The 19,943-nt window shown below is 43.8% G+C and overlaps 1 protein-coding gene across 7 annotated transcripts in view; it reads left to right on the plus strand.

Annotated features, from left to right (window-relative positions):
* Positions 1-19,943, plus strand: part of LOC139612174 (rho-associated protein kinase 2-like) — a 33,377-nt gene extending 13,434 nt beyond the window's left edge. For 2 of the 7 annotated variants that reach the window (XM_071467464.1, XM_071467468.1), the window contains 27 exons: positions 1,192-1,351; positions 2,691-2,787; positions 2,886-2,965; positions 3,654-3,702; positions 3,809-3,944; positions 4,194-4,285; positions 4,543-4,789; positions 5,879-5,985; positions 6,077-6,236; positions 6,688-6,848; positions 7,310-7,494; positions 7,723-7,792; positions 7,988-8,091; positions 8,578-8,764; positions 9,313-9,406; positions 9,696-9,790; positions 10,056-10,244; positions 10,941-11,109; positions 11,332-11,547; positions 12,144-12,211; positions 12,330-12,418; positions 12,827-12,905; positions 13,058-13,325; positions 14,017-14,296; positions 15,480-15,532; positions 18,608-18,668; positions 19,281-19,943. In XM_071467464.1, the coding sequence (XP_071323565.1) occupies positions 1,192-1,351; positions 2,691-2,787; positions 2,886-2,965; positions 3,654-3,702; positions 3,809-3,944; positions 4,194-4,285; positions 4,543-4,789; positions 5,879-5,985; positions 6,077-6,236; positions 6,688-6,848; positions 7,310-7,494; positions 7,723-7,792; positions 7,988-8,091; positions 8,578-8,764; positions 9,313-9,406; positions 9,696-9,790; positions 10,056-10,244; positions 10,941-11,109; positions 11,332-11,547; positions 12,144-12,211; positions 12,330-12,418; positions 12,827-12,905; positions 13,058-13,325; positions 14,017-14,296; positions 15,480-15,532; positions 18,608-18,642 (3,470 nt within the window). In that variant the 3' untranslated portion in view covers positions 18,643-18,668; positions 19,281-19,943. Of the gene's footprint in view, positions 1-1,191; positions 1,352-2,690; positions 2,788-2,885; positions 2,966-3,653; positions 3,703-3,808; positions 3,945-4,193; positions 4,286-4,542; positions 4,790-5,878; positions 5,986-6,076; positions 6,237-6,687; positions 6,849-7,309; positions 7,495-7,722; positions 7,793-7,987; positions 8,092-8,577; positions 8,765-9,312; positions 9,407-9,695; positions 9,791-10,055; positions 10,245-10,940; positions 11,110-11,331; positions 11,548-12,143; positions 12,212-12,329; positions 12,419-12,826; positions 12,906-13,057; positions 13,326-14,016; positions 14,297-15,178; positions 15,263-15,479; positions 15,533-18,607; positions 18,669-19,280 lie in introns of all 7 variants that reach the window. The other 5 variants (XM_071467467.1, XM_071467469.1, XR_011686455.1 and 2 more) reach the window with 4 other exon arrangements.

The raw sequence follows: 19,943 nt of genomic DNA on the forward strand, positions 1-19,943 counted from the left end.
CCTCATGTTTGCACATGCATGTCCTGTCTCACACACACACACACACACACACACACAGACACAGACACACACACACTGAAAACAAGACACTGTTCCCATTCTGGCATCCCACAGAGCTGCATGTACCTCCCAGCTTTCTGTGCTTGGGCTCTGCTGAAGATTCTCCATGTTGGCTTCATGTGTATCAAGCTTATTAAGCACTGGGATGGATGGATGGATGGATGGATGGATGGATGGATGGATGGATGGATGGATGGGAGGCAGCACCCCCCGTAGCGGCGGGCGGGGCAGGCTGTGCGGGCTGTGTGGACTGCTCTAATGAGAGGGGCACCCCAGTTTGGAGGGTTGCTCCCGCTCTCTCACTCTCACTGTGGCCACGGTTGCCTGTCATTAGCCGCCCGCTATCAGAGAGCATTCTGGGAAGTTGTGCCGCAAGGGCCTCCATAGAGCGGCCTGTGTCTCTTTCTGTCTCACCACATTTTGGCTTTTTTTTTTTCTGCCTCTTCTTTTTTATTTCCCCCTCATTTGTTTCGTTCCTGCGCTTGATCTCTCCCTGTATTTTCTCCACCATGTTTGAGTCGCGTTTGTCACACTGAGGGTTGTGACTTGACCTAACAGTAATAAGCTCTTTGACCAGAGCCAGAATTGCTCTGGTCTGAGGAAGTTTGATTCACACAGGCTGCTTTTTTGTCTTAATTAGGAGCCATTTATAGGCTAAAGCACTGGCTTACTTTTATCTGATTGGCTCCTTGGCACATTTTTGTCTGCCAGTCGTGCAGACTTTTAAATTGCGCCTGCTCCGGTGAGAGGAGAGCAGGAGGAGCGTTCTCTCCTGGCGTGTTTAGGCCTCATTTTTGAAAGGCACTGTGTGTGGTGCACAAAGCGAGCTCTGTACAGGAAAAGGAGTGGTGTCAGCCTCACGCCAACCTGCAGAAAGCTCACTCCTACTGGAAGCACAGCCAAAGCTGGCACGCAGTTTACTCAGAAGCACTACTGAAAAAATATAGTCTCCATTAAGAAGTTGTTGAAGCACTTAAATATCTTCAGCGTCAGGTCTTAATCTTCGATAGTCACAGTTTATGTAAAACATCGTCTTCTCTCTTTCCCCGACCCCTCCTGGCTTGCACCTCCTCTTCCTCACCCACTTTCGCTCCATGACTCTCTCTCTCTCTCTCTGTTTCTGTCTTCCAGCTGTGGCCCCAGTTGTGCCAGAGCTGAGCAGTGACATAGACACCACTAACTTTGATGACATAGAGGTTGATAAAGGAGATGCTGAGACCTTTCCTCCACCCAGAGCCTTTGTGGGCAACCAGCTACCATTCATCGGCTTCACTTACTTCAAGGAGGACCAGTAAGTGTTTTATTCTAATATTTTACTTCCTTTCATCTAGATCCAACGCTTGCTGATCTTATATTTTTAGTTTAAATGGATGTTAATGTACTTTTGTCAGCATCATTGGGATTTGATCTAGATTTTCCCTCAACATGCAGTGCTCTTTTTTGGGGATATTTTTGCAAAGGCCTCTAGACTCAGGAAACAGGCTTAAGTAAAGAGCTGTGCTTAAAATGCAAGAGGCAGAAAAAGACAGCTTCACACCCGTACCTTTAATACAGTCCTACACCAGTCAGACACTGTATGCCTGTTTGAGCTCCACACTGCTGCCTTGTTCTGATAGCCCCTTTAACTGCCCTCTTCGCTTATGATGAAGTCTAGTTTCTAAGCCCTGGTCTCAATAGGGAGGAGAAATGAAAAACAAAACCTGTGTTTTGGATTCATCGTCTTATAGTGCTTCATCTATGTTTTAACCTCCAGGGCTGTTTTTGGCTTGTACTAATAAAGCTGAAAGTTCATATAGTTAGTGTCTTTTTTCCACTGAGCTCAGAAAACAGGATCAAGGTCAAAAAATGTTTTTTAAGTCAGTAAGTGACAATAAATTCAGGGCACCAGAGGTACGTATATACAGGTGGTGGGCAAAATAGCCTAAATATCTGGCTAAGACATGAATGAATACATGGTGGGCAGCTAATAAAGAGTCTGCCTGCAGGCAAACCAGCCTTCCTCTGATTTTAGATACACTGCATCTTTAACTATAAATTTGGCGATAATGCTTTCTGAAACTATCTTGTTTATCAGTACATATAGTTGCATTTCCATTTAAAAAAAATTGTGCATACCATGCAAGAACCGCTGACGCTAAAGTGCGCTAGCGGCCCTAAAATGGTGATAAAATGACTTCAGATTCTGTGGTCACTCACTGCAGGGATGTGGCACAGAGTAGCGTAATGATTCCCAGAGATAGTTGCCCACCATGATGGTGAGCAGTTGGCAGCACACAGTGTGGGTTGGAGGACCTCTCTAAAGGTAAACCCATCCAGATGAAAGAAGAAGCCTGAAAGATCTTCAGACCTTATTGCTTTTTCCACAGTGCTGGTTTCCAGGTTTTGTTCTCCATGCATGAGCTTATGGGTCTTCAGTGTGGATTGCTTTCTAAGTGCTAACCATGAAGTCATGCAGTAAATTTAACTCATTCAGCGCCGCCAACTACCCCCCCTACCCCGGAAATGAATCACTTGTTTGTTGGTCTTTGGACCTGTGGATATAGATGAATGTTGTCAGAGCTGGAAAAGCACCTCAAGTGAACTCAGTTACAAACACTCATGGCTCTCATCTGTCCTTCTGTCGCTCTCAGGCTACTGAAGGGAAGTAAGAGCGGCTCTTTGGAAAATATAGAGGACTGTAAGGAAAACTCTGAGGACAAGGAGTATTGCTCGGACAGTAAGAAAGAGGTGGGTGTCTTTTGTGTGTGCAGCTTTAATATTAAGGCGAAAGAGGAGAGCTAAAAGATGGGGATGAGCATTAGATAATCGTATTTTTCTTTGAACAGCTGCAGAAAAAGCTTCATCAGCTGGAGGATCAGCTCGACCATGAGATGCAGGCCAAAGATGAGCTGGAGCAAAAGTGCAAGTACGACGGGACAAATAACAAACACAATGAGCTGAGCACCATTAGTGTTTTTTTGTTTTCAGTATAAATACTGGTTCTGACATTGCAAATGTATTATATACTGTACAAATTTTCTTTCACAATATAGTGTCCCAATCAAGCAATTAATCACTAAAACTCTGGGTTAAGAATGTCATGAGATAAATACATAATTGTCCAAATTATATCCAATATTTGAATGCCTATGTTGATCATGACCAAACTCATTTCGGGACATCGGTGTAATTACTATAAGTAAAACAGGCCATTGCTGAGAAGATCAACAGTTTTTTTCATTCAGTGAAGGGAATTTCATGTTGTGTGCCATCGATTATAAGATTGGGAGTGGCATCCCATCCTACACAGCTGAAGGTTTCAGAGTTTCTGATAATGGCAGATGTTTAAAAGAAAGGAAAAGAAAATCCCTTCTAACATGTTCAATCACCACAGTGAAAGAACAGTCTGTTCTGTATCGGGTGTATGCCGACAATGGTCCATTAGTGTTTGATTAGGAAAATTGGCTGTGTGGAAATTTCGAGTACTTTTTGTTATAAATTTGCATATAAAAGAAAAACTGAAGCCTGTATATATCAGAACAAAAGTCAAGCTCCTCTTAATTCAATGAACTATGGGCAGAAATCTGTAAAATCACTTGTTCTTTTTCTCCCAGAAACGCCACCAACCGTTTAGACAAGCTGGTCAAAGAATTAGATAAGGAGGTAAGCGTGAATGGAAGAACGGATGCATTTCAAGCACCTGCCTGATATGGTGAAGTGGGTCCGAGTTCATTCCACTCACATTGTTTTTGATCCCCTCTCTGATTAGATGAACAGCAGGCAGAGAGTGGAGGCCTCGCTGAGGCAGCTGGAGAGGGAGCGAGCTCTGCTGCAGCACCAGAGCGCCGAAAACCTGCGCAAGGTGGAGATTGAGACTGACAGGAAACGCAGCCTGGAGAATGAACGTAAGCCCCTGGGAACAATCCTATCCAAATGTTAGGCATGAAAGCTGTTCTCATTTTGATATATATTCACCTGCGAAATCAATAAATGTCTTAACTTAATGAAAGAGAAGACATCACAGGAGCCTCGTGTCCCACTGTATTATGATAAATACAGGCTCTCTTTGGGTGGATCATGGTACTTCCAGGGTCCACTGCATGTGTCATATCAAATACTGCATTAGCTCTTATATGTGTGCGTTTATTCATCAGTGAACAACCTGAGGGACCAGCTAGAAGATCTTAGGAAGAGGAACCAGAATTCCCACATATCAAGTGAGAAGAACATCCATCTGCAGAAACAGGTGAGGGGAAGCTTTTCAGCTTCACCCAACACAGCTTTACAAAGCTTTGTCTTTCTTCTATTGGCCATTTTTAATAATGTATCACTGCAAATCAAACATGCTAGTTTAATAATCCATCAAGCAAGCAATTGTGGTTGCTGTACTTATCCATCATTAAACTCTCTTTAATTTTGCTGCTGCACTGACACAGTTTAGCCTTCAGGGGGGAAAAACGTCTTATCTTGTCTTTTTTTTTTTTTTTTTTTTGTCATCGCTAGCTCGAGGAGGCCAACGCTATGCTTCAGGCTGAACAGGAGGTGGCAGCGCGGCTGAAGAAGAGTCAAGGAGAGGTGCAGAAACAGGCCCAGAGCCTGGAGGTGAGCCTCAGGGAGATGCAGGAAAAGTGCAGCCAGCTGGAAAACAGCAAGATGGAGCTGGAGAAGCAGCTGATGGGGCTGCAGGCCAAGCTGGAGGAGGAGAAAAGAGCCCGCAACCTCGGGACAGAAACTATTACTGACCTACAGGGTGAGATATGGCTGTCTATTACACTGGAGAAGTAGCTTCCAGTAGATTTCAAGGAACACTGTGTAACCTTTGAGATTAGAAATAACTCATTCTTCATATATTTAGAGAAACATTAAAGTGTAATGGACAATACTGCTGGTTAGCTGCCTTCATGACTTTTGCTCTGCTGTTACAAAAACTTAGCATTTTGACATTGCTAAACATAATCTCATAACTCTCAGCTGTAGCCACAGAAGCAAACACATAGCCTGCTCACTGTGGTTGGAAATTGACAATGAGAAGAAAAATACAATTTTACTGCACTAATCACCACTTTAAACAACCAGCCAACCATTATTTAAAAGCCTTTTGAGTTCCAAAGTTTAATGTGTCTATAAAAATTTTATAAGGTTACCAGTATTAGAATCAAAAAGGTTAATTCACTGCCATAACAACAGGTAATCAAACTGTGATCTTTCAAAGAAACTGCTTTGAACATCTCCTCAGTAGCAGGAAAAAAGGCATTACACAACTCGTAGCTGGAGGCTGGACAGGGCGCTACGTGTGAATCGTTTTTTTTGGAGCAGGCTTTGGGAAATATCCGATCATAGGTGGAAATATCTGTTCAAAAGGCCGAGAGTGAGGCAAGAGGCTGTAAAAGCCAAAGCCGGAACCAAGCCAGCACCTCTTGTGAGACTCTGTTTGGAAAGTTAAACGTGTTCAGTCCGTGCAGAGAGGCCAGCAGCTGAGGTCAGAGGGGACGCAACGAAACAACGGTGCTGCCTGTTTGCTGTGATGCCTCATGGTGAAAACCTCCGTGTGGGTGGAGTTAGTCGAAGGGAAAATAAACATGAAGCGGAGTGTTTTTTATGTACAGCAGGCAAACATGTGCAGGCGCTCTATGTAATGTCTCACCTTAGATCATGTCTGTTGCAAGCTGAATAGTTCAGGTGCATTTCCATGAAGTGTTTACATTCACTGCGTGTTTCTCTCGAAACATGTCACACCCTTGCTAATTCTGGCATTGAGCATCACAACAGACAAGTTACAAACCCTCCTCTTTACTTTCTGTAATTGTTGTGCTCTTATTTCGGTCTTCCCCATTCCCAGGACGTATCTCTGGCCTGGAAGACGAGGTGAAAGAGTTTAAGTCCTCTCTCTCTAAGGGCCAGTCTGAAAAGAAGGAGCTACAGGAGAAGCTCAATGACCTCGAGAAGGTTGGTGAACCATTTCTATTTGCATTGGCATTGAACGTTTTCCTATTAATATTAGCCACTAGAAGCCTAATATTAACTTGTGATTCTGTAGGAAAAGAGCAACCAAGAGATCGACCTTATGTTCAAGCTCAAGTCGCTGCAGCAGAGTCTGGAGCAGGAGGAGGCAGAGCACAAGACCACGAAAGCCAAACTCACTGATAAAAACAAGATCTATCAGTCCATCGAGGAGGCGAAGTCCGAGGCCTTAAAAGGTGAGCGAGCAAGTACGATTGCAGGATAGATGACAGCATCAGGATTAGGTTGGAAGTTTAAAGTTAATTTACTCACAATGACCTCACCTCACACAGAGATATTGAGGTGATTAAAAACAATGGATGAAGAATGTTTTATTAATCATGAAGACGAAAAGTGTTCAGGAAGGTTGGAGCAGAAATGAAACAGCCACTGGAAAAAAGTGAAAGGCTGATCGATGAGTACACCTTGGACAAACAGCATTTGAAAATAATTCTAGTTTGACAGAAAACTATAAGAGGCTGGCCTTCAAATGCTGTGCTCTCATTGTTCTTATTGCTCTCTGCCATTTATCCGATGCCCCCAGCAGGCACAGAGAAAGGCAAAAAATTGTTTTGTCAATACTGTGATATTGAGTGCAGCATAGATTACCCTCCTGATGGGTTTTCCTGGTCATTTCCTTTGGTCCAGAGGTGGAGTGCACCCTGCAGGAGGAGCGCAGCTTGAAGCTGCAGGTGGAGGGCAAAATGCTGCAGCTAGAGAAGGACCACTCCATGCTGGACTGTGACTACAAGCAGGCGCGGCACAAACTGGACGAGCTGCAGACACAAAAGGAGAAACTCTGTGAAGAGGTGTGTCTGTCTCTCTATGAGAGAGAAGGTCATTTTCCAGTAGCAACAACCTCACACTCAATAATTGCCTATGAAATCGTGTCTCCATCACTCACCATAACATATGTGCATCATATGCTGCTGAAACAATCAGTTAATGGAAATCTACAACAATTTTTAATATTCAATTTAGTTGTTTTAAGTCATTTTCTGTTAAATGCAAATTTTGAGCATGAGGTTTTGTTTTTCTATTTTGAGTCGCAGCTTTTCTCCAACATATTTCCTTATGTCAAAACTGAGTCCACTCAAGTTTTTTATCTGATGTTACGATAAGAAATAAGAAGGTGACACCTTGGGCTCGGTTTGCTAGAGTAATCCATTATGAAAATTGTTCCTCATATATCTTCCATCACCGGCAGTTAGTTCCCCCACTGAAAAAGCTGTGTGTGTGTGTGTGTGTGTTCCCCTGTGCGTTTGTGCAGGTGAAGAACCTGAGCTTACGTCTGGAGCAGGAGATCCACAAACGGAGTCTGAGCCAGAGCGAACTGAAGATGCAGAACCAGCAGGTGTCAGTGCTCCGCTCCTCCGAGAAACAGCTCAAACAGGAGCTCAACCACCTGCTGGACATGAAGCAGATCCTGGAGAAACAGAACCAGGAGCTACGCAGGTCAAACACACTCACGCACACACACACACACACACACAGTAATATAAAGAGCATTGTGTACATTGTACATGAGCACAAACAGAGCGGCAGCGTTTGTTAATGTTGTAATATTGTTGGTAATTTATTGTGGCGAATCTCATTCATCATGTTTGATTTGAGGAGAGTGCTTTGGCTCTGGTGTTCAGTTGGCCCAGAGCTACGACTGACAGATTTTTGGTGCTGATCCAGGGAGAAGCAGGAGGCTGACAGCCAGCTGAAGGAATTGAAGGACCAATTGGAGGCAGAGCAATATTTCACGGTAATTCTTACCAATATTATTCTTTAATTTATTTTCTGCACAAACAGCAGTGACAGCCAAATGTTCAAAACTCGGCATAGCTTAGTCACCGTAGCAGAAGAAAATGTAATAGTCCAGTATTTGGCTCACTCCACAGTCTACATGTATCTACTGTGATATGAAACTAATCGAATCTGCCTGTTGTCGTTCTCCAAGACCCTGTACAAGACACAGATCCGTGAGCTGAAGGACGAGTGCGATGAGAGGAATAAGCTGTACAAAGAGGCACAGCAGCGACTGGCAGAGTATCAGGAGGAGAGGTAACTGTGATCACTGGTTTGTTCTAACCACCGGCTGAATCCAGTGAAGAAACACTCAAGCAAAAAACACTGAAATGACCTGAATAAGATGGAAGTTTAACTAGCTACTGAACGTATCTGATTTGATTTGATCTGATTCTGTCATTGACAACAAATACACAAGACGCTTTCTTTTAAAATATGAAAGACAGAAAGAACAGAGGAAATACCAGAACAAAGAGAAGAGCTCAAATCCTACAAGGGAAACTGAGATGTGAAGACATAAAATGAAATAAAATAAAACTTTAAATAGCACAAGTCAGCATACTCTCACTAAGAAAATGCTTTAAAATTGTGCATTTACAAAAAGGTCATTAAAATACTGATGTATGTCAGGCAGTCTATTTCTGACCAGCATAATGACAGCAGGGATTTTATTTCATAGTTCAAAGATTGGTCCAGTTAATAAGACCATAATAACAGTTCCGACTCTCCCTCCCTCCACAGGGATTCGCTGGCAGCCCAGCTGGAAACCAGTCTAACCAAGGCGGACTCCGAGCAGCTGGCCCGCTCCATCGCTGAGGAGCAGTACTCTGATCTGGAGAAGGAGAAGATCATGAAGGAGCTGGAGATCAAAGACATGATGGCGAGACACAAACAGGAGCTCAGCGACAAGGAGGCCACCATCAGCTCGGTGAGATCACAGCTGGGGTCAAGACCTTTTTTTTTTGTCGGTTCCTCAAATGTCCCTCTTCATAAAACATTAAGCATTTTGAAACCTTTGTTGTTTGTTTCAGCCTTTGCTACCTCGCATTTTCTTCCTTGCCTTTTGTCGGCACGTTGCTACATTTTTTGGCACGTTACTGCCACCAACTGTCGATCAGTGGAACAGCCTCAGCAAGAAAAGGAAAAAGATACAAACAATGCAGGGACCTGCTTACAAATACATTGCTCAGGGAGAGTTACTAGTGGTCAAAAGCTCCACAGGTTACCTTTAATTAGTTGATTATCAAGTAGGTAATTGTCTTTAGCTGGTGGACCAGGTTTAAAATCCAGCCTGATTAGCCAGTTGGAGTAAAACCGCTGCAGTAGTTTGGATAGTACAGTATAAAGATGGTGATGTATTGTTTTACCTCTTTCCATTTTATTCTTCCTATAAAGCCCTTTTTAAAAATGTGCTGCATAAATAAAGTTTGCACGCTTGCTTTGAGGCTCACTTCTGCCCTGTCACCACCCTAACAGCTGGAAGAGTCCAATCGCACTCTGACAGTGGATGTTGCCAACCTGGCCAGCGAGAAAGAGGAGCTCAACAACCAGCTGAAAGACATGATGCAACGTGAGTGTCATTTTGAGTTAATGAGCACGGGAGAGAGAAGGCTTTTCACAGAAATGACATTTCTATCAGCCCCGGAAAATGTGTTAAAAAAGATGTCTTACATATCTGGGTGATTTATAGGGAGAAGGCTGTAAAAATCGCATTAAAAGTAGGCTTCAATCTCTTCATCAGGGAAGGGATTAATGTTTATAGAATGACGCTATAAGTTATGGATTACTTCTGTAAAACTTATGGTGAGTTAAACTGCATATGAGTCCTCAACTGACATTCATCTCTGCTATTTATACAGAGCTCCAGAAAGTCAAGGAGGAGGAGAAGCAGATGAGCTCTGTCAAACTGTCCTTTGAAAAGCAGCTGCAGAATGAAAGGACACTAAAAATTCAGGTGTGTGTCTGGGCGCCTACACAGGTCTAGAAAGCCTGGAACATTTTCCATACTTTCATACTTAAATTTTTTTTTTTTCCACAGACAGCTGTTATGTCACATCATTTGTTGTTAAGAATAATTTTCAGCTACAGGCTTGTGATGAACTTTGGGCAAAGTATAAAAATCTGTCTTGCAGCAACATTGATATTCCTGCAGGCTTCCTTGTGTGTATATATACTAAATACATCTTTGTAAAGCTTCTATTGTTCTGTTTTGCTCTCAGGCTGTCAACAAACTGGCAGAGGTGATGAACAGGAGGGAGACGGTGCGGGGAGGCCACAGCAGCATCGACACTGAGGTGCACAGGAAGAAGAAGGAGAACAGGAAGCTGCAGCTGGAGCTGAGAGCAGAGAAGGAGAAGCTCAACAGCACCATCATCAAATACCAGAGAGAAATGATGGAGATGCAGGCGGTCAGTACGCCCACGCTACTTGAACATATACAGATACATTTACCAAAAAAAAAAAAAAAAAACAAAACATCTGTGTCTCTGTGAGCTAGTGGAGAAAGCTGAATTTTTGACCAATTAAAATCCTGATTATGTAGCAAGATGTAGATAGGAACGCTGTCAGTTACAGATTGGACTTTAAATTACTTTATCTGCTTAGAATGAATAAAATTGTTAATCAGTATGTCCCAGCCAGTAAGTCATAAATCACTTTTTCAGGATTTAAGATAATATTTAAGGCTTCTGTAGAAGTGTAGGAGGAAAATTCCTTCTGATGGACTGCATAAGCCAAAAATGTTCACACTTTATCCTCTGTACGACCCACCGTCTGTCCAGCATAAAGACTTATTGCCAAAGCAAATAAAAGGTTTGTACACCAGGCTTCCAATTAAAAAACCTGCTCCGATTGATAAAGCAGCCCAAGAAATTAACTTAACATGACTCCCTTTCACATTTTCTAATTAGAAATTCTCACATTAAGTTATTTGGATTACACTCAATTACAACTTCCCATCTCTTGTAACAGAATTGAAGAAAGATTTGTTGAAATGTGTTCAAACACATTATGTTGTAATTACATTTTTTTAGTTTATTATAACTGCACACAGTAGAAAAAGAACTTGAACTAGAAGTAAAAGGCTTTTTGTGTCCGTCGTTCAGCTGATAGCAGAGGAGAACCAGGTGCGTTTGGAGCTCCAGATGGCGTTGGACAGTAAGGACAGCGACATCGAGCAGCTTCGGTGCCAGCTCACCTCCCTCAGCGTTCACTCTCTGGACTCCACCAGCATCAGCAGCGGCAACGACCTGGACGTGGGAGACGGATATCCAGGTAGACACTCACACCGTCTCACGCTCATCATCACACTGACGTTCAAAAAGCCAGTTCCCTGAGCAGATCCACGTCAGCATGCACCTTCCACGGTTATCTTTTTGCTGTCTCTCTTCCTCAGTTCTTGCCATTTCCTTTGTTTTCACGCTGAGTCTCTTTGTCTTTCAGAACCAGTTGTGTTTCACCTTTTCCTCTTTATGCTTCTTCCCTCTACTCCCCCAGTGCGCATTACTCACTCTCACACCTCAGAATCAATGTCCTTCACCTACCAGCGTACACACAAATCTGTCTGCATCGACACCCGGCCTAACCTTCACTCGGCCCGTACTCTCTTTGACTCTGACTCTGAGGATGAAGAAGAAGGTGACGGTCAGGTGGAGCAGGGTCACCGTCCCCTGGCCCTTACCTATGAACAGTCCCCTGAGCCTGAACCTGCAGGTGATCCTGCATGGAGGTTTAAACCTGGAGTGGAGATGGAAATTAAAGCTGCAGTTGACCTAACAATGGTTCTTAACATTCGTCCAAAATATTTTCATCTTTATTCACCCAGTTTTGAAAGAAATAACCCCAACTCTGGTTCAGCCCTGCAGTTAATCCCCTCTGCTGTGTTGACTCTGTCTCTGCTGTGCTTTAATCCTTTTTAATGTTCACTGGACACGGAAATACTCACAGCTTGATGAAGCCCTGCTTTGTGGAAATGTATTCCACTGTAAGAGATGTGGGAGTTTGCATGTGGAGTTTTTTTTAACTAAAAATAAAAGCTTGTTATTTAAGCTCACACCTGCCATATTTGCCAAGGTGATTCCTTATAATCCTTGTAGTTCCCACTAAATAGTCTGTTAGTGTTTGTAAAAAGCAAAGAGCAGAGCTCGCTGTCTCTTGGCCTTTGGCTTTAGCGAGGAATCATTTCCTTTCTGACTGATGCCACCAAAGCTTAAACATGTCAAGGTGTTCTTTTCAGTGCTTCACATGATTAAAGGCCATTCTCCTCATTGTGTTCACATCTTCCTGTTTTTTTTTCCTTTGCAAACTAGACGCCAGGCTGGAGGGTTGGATTTCACTTCCTACCAAGAACACAAAGCGGTTTGGCTGGGACAAAAAAGTAATGCACCCACCAATACTTCTCGAATCTACAGATTTGTTTTGTCAGTGCTTACCTTTGCTAATGAGTCACTTCCCGCTCTAACCCTTCTGGTCCTTGTTTTGCTTTTCCTTTACAGTACGTGGTGGTGAGCAGTAAAAAGATCCTGTTCTACAACAGTGAGACGGACCGAGAGCAGGCCAACCCCTTCATGACCCTGGATATTGAGTGAGTCGTTTAAAGCAGGGTTTGAACATGTAATACAAAGGACTGATAATAATGCTACAGTTTATGTTAGGTGAGTCCTTTAAACAATAGTTACACAGTGCTTCACAATCTCCCCCCAGTTCACCACTCGCTATATAATAGACAGTAATTACTTTATTCAATGGTGAGATTTAAGACACATACTAATGCTAATCATAGAGGGAGTAGAATGAGCTAAAATCAGGTAAGCAACCGGGTAAGGATGAAGTGTGATTTGGGAAATACTTTAAACTAATATAACTGATTCATTGTTCCAATTTAAGTGATTCCCTTTAATTACAAAAGTTTAAATCACTCTGTACCTAGAGTAATAATTACTTCTTATCCTGGGTGATCTCAAGACTTAAGATGTCTCTCTTCCTCCTACAGTAAGCTGTTTCATGTCCGACCTGTCACTCACACTGATGTGTATCGTGCAGATGCCAAAGAAATTCCAAGGATATTCCAGGTAATGAGCAAGGACTCTCCTTGTTCCCTTCTCTTTCTATCCACTCTCCCTCCTTTTGCACACCGTCTCTATGAATCAGGTTTTCTCAATTCACCTGTCTGCCTCTCTCTCTCTCTCTCTCTCTCCCTCTCTCCCTCTCCCTCTCCTTCCAGATCCTCTATGCGAATGAAGGTGAGATCAAACGGGATCAGGAGGTCGTAGTGGAGCCCACGCCGTTTGGGGACCGCCCTTCCTACATCAGCCACAAGGGCCACGAGTTCATCCTCACTCTCTATCACTTCCCGTCCAGCTGTGAGGCCTGCACTCGGCCGCTGTGGCACGTCTTCAAGCCCCCACCGGCCCTTGAGTGCCGCCGCTGCCACACCAAGTGCCACAAAGACCATATTGACAGGAAGGAGGAAGTTATTGTGCCCTGCAAGGGTCAGTATTCTCAGTCAAGTGTTCATAAATTTCTCCGGAAGTGATTTGGAGTAGATACTGTGTATTTGTGTGCACATATCTAGTAAGCACACACTTTAACTGCACTGAGCTGACCAAAGCGGTCGATTTATATTTATATTAAGGACTGCAACTATTTTTTTTCATTAGCAATTAACCTATTGATTAGTTTTCTGATTGATCGTTTAGACTTTAAGATGTCAGAAAATAGTGAAAAATGCTCATCACGATTTTCCAGTCTTCAAGGTGTTTTTTGCCCAACCACCCATCATTTACCCACACAAATATTTATTTACAATGAAGGAAAGAGAAAAAAGCTGAAAATCTTCATATTTTAGAAGCTGGAAATGTAGGCAAATGTTTATTTTTGCTTCAAAAATGAGAGATGAGATGAGATTTTCTTTTGATCAACTAATGAATGAATACTTTCAGCTACTTTCAGACTGAAACTGCTCTATAGAATAAAGCCCACATACAAAGAAATAAAGTAGCCTGTCAGGGGACCATTGTATTACATCAAATAGGTGTTTTTCTGGTTACTCAGTGTGTGTGATGCATTTGATGATTGTAAGATTACTTGGATTTGTTTATACTGGAAAATGCCTCTTTAACGGGGTTTGTGAAAAATCAACCTCCCAGTTTCTAATTATTTTAAATCTGTTTTCTTTAACAGTGAACTATGACATGTCCACTGCCAAGGATCTGCTTCTGCTGACCAACTCTCGGGAGGAGCAGCAGCGCTGGGTCAGTCACCTGCTCAAACGCATCCCGAGGAAACCTCCGACAATGAGTCCTCCCTCTGCAGCACAGAACAACCCTCCTGAGGCAACTTCGCGTTCCTCTCCAAAACTTTCACCGCGACCTTCACCTAGGGCTTCGCCTCATTTGTCAACCCACCGTGGAGCCATAAAGATCCAGCCCAGCAGACAGCAGCCGTCATCAGGGAAGACCAGGTGAGGAGCAGGAAAAAGCAGTTTGTAATTTTGAGTGAATTTAGAAAATATGTGGAACCCACATTAAAACATAGCTTGTTTTTTTTTTCTTTTGACATCACTATAATGACTGTTTACACTTAATATGGCCATCTTGTTCCCAAGGTCACACTTCTTATTTCCAGTTTTATTAAAACCACAAAATAGTGTATTCATATCACAATTATTGTATCAAGTTTGTTGGTAAAAAGCAAGAGCAAGTTCAAGAAACAAATCCGTCCATACACTCAACAGAGGCTCCAAAACAAACAGCTTCGGTCTTTCAAGAATTAAATCTAAAAAAGACAGAACATTAGATTAATCTACTTGTTTTTTGGGGGCCTTTTTTCTTTGTACAGTTTCATTTTGAATTTATCAAAGGTTGGAATTTGATTTTAGAAATGGCATTTTCAAAAGGTATTTTAAAAAACATTATTTGAACAAGCAACTGTGGTGTTTATCAATAGTCCAATGCGTTTTCTTCTAATTACTGTGTTCTTTTCATTTTACTGGAAGTGTTTTCAGCTGTTAGCATCACAATTTACTGTAAATTGTCAGCAGAAAATATAACGTTCCAGGGAAATGGGTGCAAAAAATGTTATGAAAAAAAATCAGTCACAATCAAAACTAGCTTTACTTATTTGTCGTCTCTGTTGATGATTCTCTATCTTAGCTGTAGCTGACATGGGACATCTGGCTTTAAACAGGATCCCTGAATCATTTGCACAGCCTTTGCATTAACGCTCTACAAAGCATCACTGCTCAGATACGGCCCCTCGCTCAGCATCAGTAGCCACCTAATTGAGTAGAAAATGGCACCAAACCATTAGAGACAGAGTTACTAACCTGATTCTCATTTCTCAGCTCTGGCCCCATGCTCCGTATCATCCTCCACTGACCTCTTCACCTCTGACCCCACCTTTCTAACGTCTCTCTTGCTGGGAGACTGTAAGTAGCAGAGCTTTGTGTGCTACTCCGCCCACTATAATGCTGCGCTGCTGTGCCAATTAACCCCCTTATCATAAGGAGCAACATTTAGTCACTCGTGAACTACTCACAGCTCTACACTGCCCCCTGGTGAATGTGGATGGTATTGACCCAACACATTGTGACTCATTAAAGGGTTTTGACCCCCCATCTGTGAACTCCATACTTACTGTTTCAGATTGCTTGAGTTTGGCCTGAAAGACTGGAGTTGGCCGTTGGATGATGTCGATAATGATCAGAATCAGAATCAGAATCAGAATCAGAATCAGAATCAGAATCAGAATCAGTTTTATTGCCAAGTATGCTTTCACATACAAGGAATTTTTTCTGGTGATTGGTGCAATTGATCAGCAACAGTGGGGCTCTCTAGCCTTGTTGATGAGGCTAATAGCAGATGGGAAGAAGCTATTTTTGTGGCGAGAGGTTTTGGTCCTGAAGGACCGCAGCCTCCTGCCAGAGGGGAGTGTCTCAAAGAGTTTGTGTCCAGGGTGGGAGGAGTCAGCTACAATCTTCCCTGCACGCCTCAGAGTCCTTGAGGCGTACAGGTCCTGGAGGGACGGAAGATTGCAGCCAATCACCTTCTCAGCAGAGTGGATGATACGCTGCAGTCTGTTATTGTCCCTCTCCGTGGCAGCAGCGTACCAGATGGTGATGGAGGAGGTGAGGATGGACTCAATGATGGAGGTGTAGAAGTTCACCATCATAGTCCTTGGCAGGTTGAACTTCTTCAATTGCCTCAGGAAATACATCCTCTGCTGAGCTTTTTTGATGAGGGAGCTGATGTTTAGCTCCCATTTGAGATCCTGTGTGATGGTGGTTCCCAAGAATCGAAAATGCTCCACGGTAGCCACGGGGGAGTCACACAGGGAGATGGGGGTGGGTGGGGCTGGGCTCTTCCTGAAGTCCACTATCATTTCCACTGTCTTCAGAGCGTTTAGCTCTAGGTTGTTCTGCCTGCACCAGGTCACCAGACGCTCAGTCTCCCACCTGTAGGCAGACTCATCGCCATCAGAGATGAGTCCAATGAGAGTGGTGTCGTCTGCAAACTTCAGGAGCTTGACAGACTGATGGCTGGAGGTGCAGGTGTTGGTGTACAGGGAGAAGAGCAGAGGAGAAAGAACGCAGCCTTGCGGGGATCCAGTGCTGATGGTCTGGGAGTCAGACACGTGCTTTCCTAGCTTCACGTGCTGCCTCCTGTCAGACAGGAAGTCGGTGATCCACCTGCAGGTGGAGTCAGGCACGCTCAGCTGGGAGAGCTTGTCCTGCAGCAGAGCCGGGATGATGGTGTTGAAGGCAGAGCTAAAGTCCACAAACAGGATCCTGGCATAGGTCCCTGAGGAGTCCAGGTGCTGGAGGATGAAGTGGAGAGCCATGTTGACGGCGTCGTCTACAGACCTGTTGGCTCTGTAGGCGAACTGCAGGGGGTCCAGGAGTGGGTCAGTGATGGATTTGAGATGGGACAGGACAAGACGCTCAAATGATTTCATGACCACAGAGGTCAGGGCAATGGGTCTATAGTCATTTAGTCCTGTGGGCCTTGGTTTTTTGGGGACAGGGATGATGGTGGAGGATTTGAAGCAGGCTGGCACGTGGCAGATCTCCAGTGAGGTGTTGAAGATGTCTGTGAACACTGGAGACAGCTGATCAGCACAGTGCTTCAGGGATGATGGAGAGACAGAGTCAGGACCGGCTGCTTTGCGGGGGTTCTGCTTCTTAAAAAGCCTGTTGACATCTCTCTCCAGGATAGAGAGAGACGTTCCTTTGGTAGGGGAGGAGGGGGGTTCTGATGTGGCTCTGATGTGGAGGTTAGTGTCAGGCTTGTCCCACTGTCTTTCAAAGCGGCAGTAGAACTCATTCAGATCGTTGGCCAGACGGAAGTCATTAATGGAGTGGGGGGGTTTAGGTTTGTAGTTAGTGATCTGTCTGAGCCCTTTCCAGACAGAAGCAGAGTCATTGGCTGAGAACTGGAGCTGAAGTTTCTCAGAGTACAGTCGTTTAGCTTCTCTCACCGCTTTGCTAAACCTGTACTTGGACTCTTTAAACTTGTCCCTGTCCCCACTCCTGAAAGCTTCCTCCTTTTGCCTCCTGAGCTGACTGAGCTTAGCTGTGAACCAGGGTTTGTCATTGTTATAACTCACCCTGGTGCGTGATGGGATACAGCAGTCCTCACAGAAGCTGATGTATGACGTCACAGCCTCTGTGAACTCATCCAGACTGTTGGAAGCAGTCCTGAACACCTCCCAGTCAGTGCAGTCCAAACATGCCCGCAGATCCTCTATGGCTTCACTGCTCCACTGCTTTGATGTCCTCGCAACAGGTTTACACAGTTTTAGTTTCTGCCTGTATGTGGGAATCAGGTGGACCATGACATGGCCAGAGTGGCCCAGTGCAGCACGGGGGACGGCGTGATAAGCACCACTGATTGTGGTGTAACAGTGGTCCAGAGTGTTCCCCTCTCTGGTCGGGCAATTAACAAACTGTCTGTATTTGGGCAGTTCATGACTGAGGTCACCTTTGTTAAAGTCACCAAGGACAATAACTACGGAGTCCGGGTTGGTCCGCTCCACACACAGTATCTGGTCTGCGAGCGCCCGCTGTGCCTCCTGCACGTTGGCCTGTGGTGGGATGTAAACACCGACCAGGATGATTGAGGTGAACTCACGGGGGGAGTAGAAGGGCCTGCAGTTTATGATGAAAGTCTCCAGGTCAGGAGAACAGTGCTGCAGGATCACTGTCACGTCTCTGCACCAGCCACTGTTAGCATAAAAGCAGATTCCTCCACCTTTGGTTTTGCCGGACAGCTCTGTGTCGCGATCCGCTCTGAAGAGCTGGAAGCCGGCCAGCTCCAGCGCAGAGTTCGGAATCGATCCACACAGCCACGTCTCCGTGAAGCACAGGACGGCAGATGAGGAAAAGTCTCTGTTCTTCTGCACCAGTAGCTGAAGTTCATCCAGTTTGTTGGGCAGTGAACGCACGTTGGAGAGAAAGATACCTGGGAGAGGTGTGCGGAGTGCGCGCCGGCGGAGACGCGCAAGCGCACCGGCACGTTTTCCTCTCCTCCGGCGTTTCACTGCGAGAGCAACGGTCAGTGCACCTCTGACCAAAATGTCCAATAATCCCACAGATGAGTCGAGAAAAGTAGGAAAAAAATCCACTGGAGTTGTTTCTCTGATATTAATGAGCTCTTCTCTGGTGAAAGAGCTCCGGAAACCAAAGCAGAAAACTGGATTTATAAAGAAAATAAGGCAAAAAAATGCGCACCAAAACACCGAGGCAGCCATCCGCGGCGCCATGGCAACAGAATATATGATGATGATGATGATGATGATATATTCTTCTGAAGAAGTGAAAGAGGGGGGGACAGAGGGTAACTGGACCTCTGCATGAATCATGTGTGTTTGCAGTTTGTAGGAGGCCTAAATGTAGCCTGAGGCATGGTTTTGTGTGATTTACAGATTTGCAGTTGAGTGAAAACCATGAAGTCAGTGTCTAAATTTCATTGTCACAGGAATGGATTGATTTTTTTGGATAATTTGCTGTCTGCACATGCTTAGTGCACAAAAAGCAGACAGGTTTGGGAATAATCTTGATTTGAACGTTTGAAAAGTAAAATGTTAAAGCAATAGTTGGACATTTGGAAGATTTGGTTTCTTGGTGGGAGTTAGATGATAGAACTCTCATGCCTGTATGGTAAAGCTACAACCAGCAGCTAGTTAGCTTAGCTTTGTATAAACAATTTTTTTTAGCAAATTGTCAAATTGTTTAATATTTTACTTCTTACAACACAGACCAAGATTATTCCATATATGTCTGCTCTTTATGCAGATTTTACTCATGCGTTGTGTGGATAGCCTCCTTGTTTAATAGGCCTAAGTGTGGATTTTGTGTGGGCGTGTCTTTGAAGTCCTGTCATTCTGTACCTGGTAGCATCCCAGGTTTTCATATCATTTTCCGTCTCTCTCTTTCTTTCTCTTCACAGTTAACCCTGGCTGATAAAAGATGAGCAGTTTCATCTTTGTGGATTAATAACCGCAGTCTGGACGAAATGCCTGCATGTCATTTGTTCAAGGAACTAGACTGAAGTAAAAAAAAAAAAAAAAGAAAGCGCTTATCTTGGGCAGAACGATTCACAGAAACTGGCTGTCGTCATGAGAACTGGGACTGTGATTTTAACGAGAGGAAAATGAGCATACTCTTCATCTTACAGTGAGACATCCAAAGAAAAAGAAAAATAACTCAGTTCAGTGCTTGGTGATTTAAACTGCCTTATTTTATAAGTCATATTCTGTCAGATGCAGTGAGTAATTTGGATTTGTGAAGTGTTAGGCATGTGTGTGAACATATGTACATAGGCTTAAGAGGTGTATCTGTGTATTATACACAGAAAGTGTAGCTTATAGTATATGGTTGTTTTATTTTTATGGATATAACTCTGCAGCACATTATACTGTACAAGCTTGTCCTGTAAATGTATCAATACAGTTTTGCTGAATGGAAGATTTTCATGGACGTACTTGGTTACACAAAATAGACCCTTTACAAAATAAGACAGAATAATGTGAATTGAACAGAAATGATGTGTTTTTTGTTTTTTTGCCATTCATGAAAAGTTCAAATAAATTCTGTTGCTCTGAAAAAGGAA

Source organism: Trachinotus anak, unplaced genomic scaffold (genome assembly GCF_046630095.1).
Source record: "Trachinotus anak isolate AG129_WGS33_773 ecotype Australia unplaced genomic scaffold, CSIRO_AGI_Tana_v1 ptg000031l, whole genome shotgun sequence".
NCBI lineage: Eukaryota > Metazoa > Chordata > Actinopteri > Carangiformes > Carangidae > Trachinotus > Trachinotus anak.